This window comes from Mauremys mutica, chromosome 10, assembly GCF_020497125.1.
Source record: "Mauremys mutica isolate MM-2020 ecotype Southern chromosome 10, ASM2049712v1, whole genome shotgun sequence".
NCBI lineage: Eukaryota > Metazoa > Chordata > Testudines > Geoemydidae > Mauremys > Mauremys mutica.
Genome location: NC_059081.1, coordinates 9,892,784 through 9,898,783, shown reverse-complemented (window position 1 = coordinate 9,898,783; position 6,000 = coordinate 9,892,784). Strand labels below are relative to the sequence as shown.

At 44.9% G+C, this 6,000-nt stretch overlaps 1 protein-coding gene across 8 annotated transcripts in view; it reads right to left on the bottom strand.

The window, feature by feature from the left end:
* Nucleotides 1-1,357: 1,357 nt before the first annotated feature.
* SLC15A2 (solute carrier family 15 member 2) overlaps nt 1,358-6,000 on the bottom strand; it is a 126,949-nt gene continuing 122,306 nt past the window's right edge. For all 8 annotated transcript variants that reach the window (XM_044978340.1, XM_044978347.1, XM_044978343.1 and 5 more), the window contains 3 exons: nt 4,692-4,838; nt 2,823-2,927; nt 1,358-1,779 (listed from right to left, as the gene is read on the bottom strand). In XM_044978340.1, the coding sequence (XP_044834275.1) occupies nt 1,603-1,779; nt 2,823-2,927; nt 4,692-4,838 (429 nt within the window). In that variant the 3' untranslated portion in view covers nt 1,358-1,602. The remainder of the gene's footprint in view (nt 1,780-2,822; nt 2,928-4,691; nt 4,839-6,000) is intronic.

Genomic DNA, 6,000 nt, shown 5'->3' with positions numbered 1-6,000 from the left:
ATAAGGGAGTGAATGTGGGGTAATGTTCAGTTGGCACCATGCTGAAGTATCCTCCTAAAAATACTAATTAGGTAAAAAATTAGTAACCACACACCCACTGGGCATGCTTTTAAGACATGTGACTCCTTTGAGGAAAAAGAGTATAAAAATCAAGCAAATTAAATTACTGTTGGGATTCCTTAATTAACACTTAAAGAAGCAACGCTGCTAGACAGAGTAGCCAAAGCTCTGCTCCATGAGCTCGAGTAGGATTGTGACCAGAGGGGTCTTAAGGCAGCCGAGGCCTTGCCTCGAGGGAATCCAAGACAGACCAGAGGCTGAGAAGAACAGACCTGGAAGGAAGACGCCATCTATAAAATTGGTAACCATCTTCTCTGTTTGCCAAGCAGGAACTGCATGAGGCTATCGCAGGGCCTGTTTGTGTATGTTTGTGAAAGAGACTCGTTAAGGGGAATGTAGAGCTCTGAATGTCTAACATAAGAGTTATGTGCTTGATCTAACCATTTACCGCTTGTGTAATTCCTTCTCCATAAACTGCTGTGCACTGAAAAGAATTACTGTGGACCTTTCTCACTGGTATGACAGTAATCTGCTCCACCGCGGCAAGGCTCCATTTCAGGAGTGGTAGCGCCCCCTGTTGTCAACACCATGCACATGGCAGAAATAGGCGGCTGGGCCAATAGTGTCTACCACGTCCCTTCCTGAGGCAGTCAGCCGTGGGGGCTGAGATGGAAGAACGCCGTACCCCAGTGCACTCTTTTCCATAACTCTTTGCATTCGATTGGCTAATGGGTGGCACCCGCATGTTCAAATAACTTTATTGGTATGCACAGCATTAACATATGGCGAAGCACAAGAGGAATCTATTTTAAAAAATTGTACGCAAAATATGATCTATTTTTAAAGTTTCATACATTCTGGATTGTGACCAATGGGTTGAGAAATGCTGGATTAGACAGACAGATGGCAGTGTGCACATCTTGTAGGGTAGTTTCTGGGGGACATTTTGTCCTGCAACATTTCATTGCCCATTATTACATGTGAATCTGGAAGTAGAAACCATAAATCAAGACCTCTAGTAATATGTAACAATGGAAGCAAAATGCCCAGGAAAAAAAATCACACGATGAAATCTTCCATGATTATATGTAACTCTTCCCAACCTTACTGATGTCACGGAAACCTCCTACCAATCATTCCACCAAATTGTTCTTCAGTAAATTCCATCCTGTTCTTCCAAATGCTTACATAAATCAGCGGTGTTGTCTCAAAGTCCAGTGTACATGCTTCCCCCTGCTGCTAAATATATATTTAAAGCCAAGTCACAGAAAATAATTTCCTGGCTATAAAGGGTGGGCAGATTTAAATTACATTGTATTTATTTGTAATAGTGCCTTTAATACTAGAGGAGCTTTCCCAGGCAGTTTTATACAAATTTTCAGACCCCTTGTTTGGGGAAAAGGGGGATTTTTTTTCAATTTAGCAGAAAGATACATTTTGAGTGAGAGGCCAGAATGCAAAAACCCCCATCCCCGTCCCCGAACCTCCTTCCTCTTAATGTGCTCTGTTTAAAAAAAGCAACCAGCCCAACCCATAGTCATGTTAGAGCTTTGTTTTCTGGGGAACGAGGCTAATCGCATTTCCATTACTGGGCATCTCTTTCTCGTCTTCTTTTCCTGTTAGGTCTTCGGGATCCACGCTAACGTAGAAATAGCCCATGATGGAGAAAATGATACACACGGCAAAGAGGAGGCAAGCGAACAAGACAAACTCAGCCCACTGGAGAAGAAAAAGAACAACTCTGAGGACTCTGTGCCTAACACGAAGGGCATCGCAGTTCATTTTAAAGTGGCTCCTTAAAAACGGTACCTTGGCTTCCAGGAGTGCTCATGATGGAAGTCGTGAGTGACTTTTCTTGTAAGTCACTTAGAAGCCTGCCTTACATGTACCATGCTAATTATAAACAGATGGATTATAGATCAAACTAATTGGACCGATCAAATTAGTTTAATTAGGGCTTCTCCTCAGAATCCACTCTGAGTGTGCCCTATCTGCTTCCCCCCTTTTCAATGAATGGGAATACACTCTAACAGCTTATGGGCTAGGCAAAAATCTATTCTGTTCCTGTGTATTTGAATTTAGTGTTACATTTTAACTTGAATCAACCCCAACCAGAACCTTTTCTGCAAGCCCCCCCAGGATACGGACAGTCTGCAGAAAACCATATCCAAATCCAACCCTGACTGATTCAGACCAACAGGGACAGCTACCCCTTGGGGACTAATGGGGCTCAGCCTGACCAATAATGACACAGGTGAGTTGTGTGACGGGTGTTCTGAAGGTTGCAGTACCCTTTGCTGCCACTAGAGATCTCCTGGTGGAGCTAGAGATAGCTGCACAAACCTGAGAGGCTGCAGGATGCTTGGCTGCCCCCAGTGGAGTACAGGCAGCCGAGGCAAAAGACAGGGATTAACAGATTTCTGGGAGGCTACTGCAGCTCACAGAGGCAGGGTATATACAACATTCCGCACATGCTCCCTGCTGCCTCTGCTCCAGCGACACCGCTTGATCTGAGCACCAGTCGCTACTGAACAATTAAATAACAGTGCAGCCTCAGCCCGTCTCCAATTTGAACTGCCTGATTTGCGGGGGTGCAGAGAACCCCTTGCTCCCGCTGCGGCCAATGAGGCTGCTGAGTGCTTGGAAAGAAAATAATTGGGCCCTAAATCTACCAAATGCTTTGCTAGCAGAGAGCCGGTCTTGGGATTCTGCCAATGTTGTGACCCCGGTTCGAACGCGGTCAGTAATATTCAAAGCCATACCTGCTCCAGCGGCGCTGCTTGGGCAACAATGAGCACAATGACATTTCCAAAGGCCACGGTGAGCAGCCAGCCTGCCTGGAGCACTGATTTCATGCTGACAGGAGCCTGAAAATAACAACGCAGAGGCCTGATAAGTGGGTTTTCCTCGGTTTTCGTATTCAGCTGCTTTCCTTCCCTGTTATTTCCTGGGTTACAGGTGTGTGGAGGGGTGGGTGCTCTACAGAGAGAAACAGGGCTGAGGTGGGAGGAATTTTCTTCTCTACCATGGCCACTTTCTGCCCGGCCCATGGGTGCAAGGTGGTTACCAAGGGGCTGCACACTTAATTGTCCCCCGTTCCTCCAAGCAGAGCACACCTCTGGTCTAACACAGCGCCTGGGTCACGAGCACAGGGGCTTTCCAAGATGTGTGTAGAGTGGGTCCAGGATGGGGTGTGTCAGGATAAAGGAGACATGTCTGGGACAGACCTGTGCCCCTGCTAGCCCCACTGCTGCAAGCCCCATAGATTCATACATTTTAAGGCCAGAAATGATCATCTAGTCTGACCCCTTGCATAGCACCGGCCGGCCATAGAATTCAACCCAATCAATTCAACCGCTCTAGCCCAATACCTTGTGGTTGGATCAGAGCTGAAAGAGACTCAGTCATGACTGAAAGTCTCCCAACTGATGGAGAATTTATCACATCCCTTCGTAAACTGTCCCAATGGTTAATTATCTTCACAGTTAAAAATGTGTACCATATTCCCAGTATAACTTTGTCTAACTTCAACGTCCAGATGAATGGATCTTGTTATGCCCTTGTCTGCTAGATTAGCCCTCTTGTAGCAGACACCTTCTCACCATATAAGCACCTATTGACCATGCTCAAGTCGCCTCTTGCCTTCTCTTCATTAAGCTTCTCTGACCTCCTTTAGTCTCTCATTGCAAGACAAGTTTTCTTGTAGCTCTTTCCTGAACCCTCTTAAAATTTACAACATCCTTTTTAATGTGAGGACACTAAACCTGGGCTCCAATGCTGTACACAAAGACTAGGTAAGTATATCTTCTTATTCCTCCTCAGTATTCCACTATTTCTACATACAAGGACCACCCCCATTTCTCTAGTGAGAATCCAACTGAAAAGACAGGAAAGAGTTAAATAGTAAGCTTTTAGAGCCCAAATTTCCCTTCCATTACACCTGTGTAGCTCCAATAATGGCATGAGGCGTGCACAGCTGTAAATGCAATGGGCTTACATATGAGTAGCAGCAAGGGATCATTTGACTTCTAGATAACAGGTCAAATTATCTGCTGGTGTCCATTGGAGTCAGTAGAGCTGCACCAACTTGCACCAGCAGTGAACAGAGTCATTCATGTTACATTTTGGCTGCTGTCTCTATAAAATATGCACCAAAAGTGAGAAGAAGAAAATCATCTTGGGGGAAACTGATGCTATGGCATTTGGGTCCTTCCCCTTGAAAAGGGACTGACCCAAATTCTGCTTGTTGTTTCAGTCCTGACTTGATGGGAGGTTGCCTGAGTATAGTTTAGAGCAGAATTTGGACCGTCTACATTAACCATTTCCCCAAGTCTGCCTCACAATCCCAATTTCTTATAACTGCAACCCAGTAATATTTTGCCCTCCTAAAGCATCCTTCTTCCAAGGGTCTCAAGGCACTTTCAACGCTTGACTGAATTTAGCTTCACACCCCTTCTGTGAGATAGACACATCACTATCCCCATTTTAAACTGAAGCACAGAGATGTCACCACTAAGTGTCATGCCCAAGGCCCTGTTACAACTCAGTGGCAGAGGCGGGAATAGAAGAAGAAAAAAAGAGTCAAGACTAATGGATTCTAAACTACAAGCCATCAATTCCAAGTACAATACCTGAGAATAAGAGAATGCTAGTCCCGTAATGGAGAACATCACTTCCCCGGCTGATATTAACAGGTACTGTGGCAATTGCCAAGCAATATGGACATTGTTGGCCATGATATCTTCTGTCTTCCATGCTTCAATAGTGTTTGCAGAAGTCTAAATGGGAAAATAAAAAGTCACATTGATTAGCTGCTGAAGTGTGAGATCTATATTACATTGGCTTCCATGCAGAATTTACCAAAAACGGGTTTTCCTTTAAAGATTGAAGCAAAATCCTGCCCTTGAATTCACTAGGTGGATCTGAACTGTGCTCTTCCTCTCTACTAGCAAAATTCTGGGCAAGTCAGGAGTGCAAGATACCAGAATCACGATCCGCTGCACAGATCCAAGAGAGGATTATTGTTCTAAACCTCTGCCAGACGGACCCATATGGTTTATTGTAAATTCATTTACAATGCTTTTATTTTATTTTCCTAGATTTCAGTAAAATCTGCTCTAATTCAGAGAGAGAAAAATTTGAGTGGTAGCCAAGAAAACACTGGGCTACGCTGACTTAAAGTCAACAGCAAACTCTGCTTTCAGGAAGGATATTATGTAGAACAGAAATGTGCAGAAGATGCACTTAATCACCCTAAAGGGAGGCAAATCGAGAGAGTGTATTTAGAAGGCTAAAAGGGGGGAGAAGAATTTCTGCGCTCACTAGACCCCAAAGAAATATCACTAACCCCTTAAAATAACTGGAGATTGATGAAAGCCAGATGGAGACATGGTCCCTAGTGATTTACATCTTACAGTTCAACCGCGCTAACATGCCATACATGGCGTGTAGTTCATTTATTTATGTAGCACCCATCACAGGGGATCTGGGTGCTGTACAATTCATAGTAATAATTAGAACTGAGCTGGGCCTAGAGAGAAATGGCCACTGAGCCAACAGAAAAAAAAATTTGCCCAGAGGGGAAGAGATGGTAAAATGGAGAGGTCAGAAAGGTCAAAGATGACCTCAGCCAGATGGGAAGGCCTTGCACGGAGCCTCAAGAGACAGCCACAGCAGGACTGTGGTCAGCGATAGAGTTTGATAGATGGAACCCCTGAACTGAGCAAGCCCTGCCCCATCCCTGTCCGCTTGGAGACACAGCAACAGAGGTGAACGTGGACAGCCTAGAAAGGACAGCATATGAGTGACGATCATTCAAGTACCTTGGACAGCAATTCTTGAGGGCCTCGTATACCATGAGCTGAATCCATTGTCCAACCTGGTACTGCTGCAAGGTGTTACTCATTCCCTCACTCTGATAGGAAGGAGCAAACAGTGGGG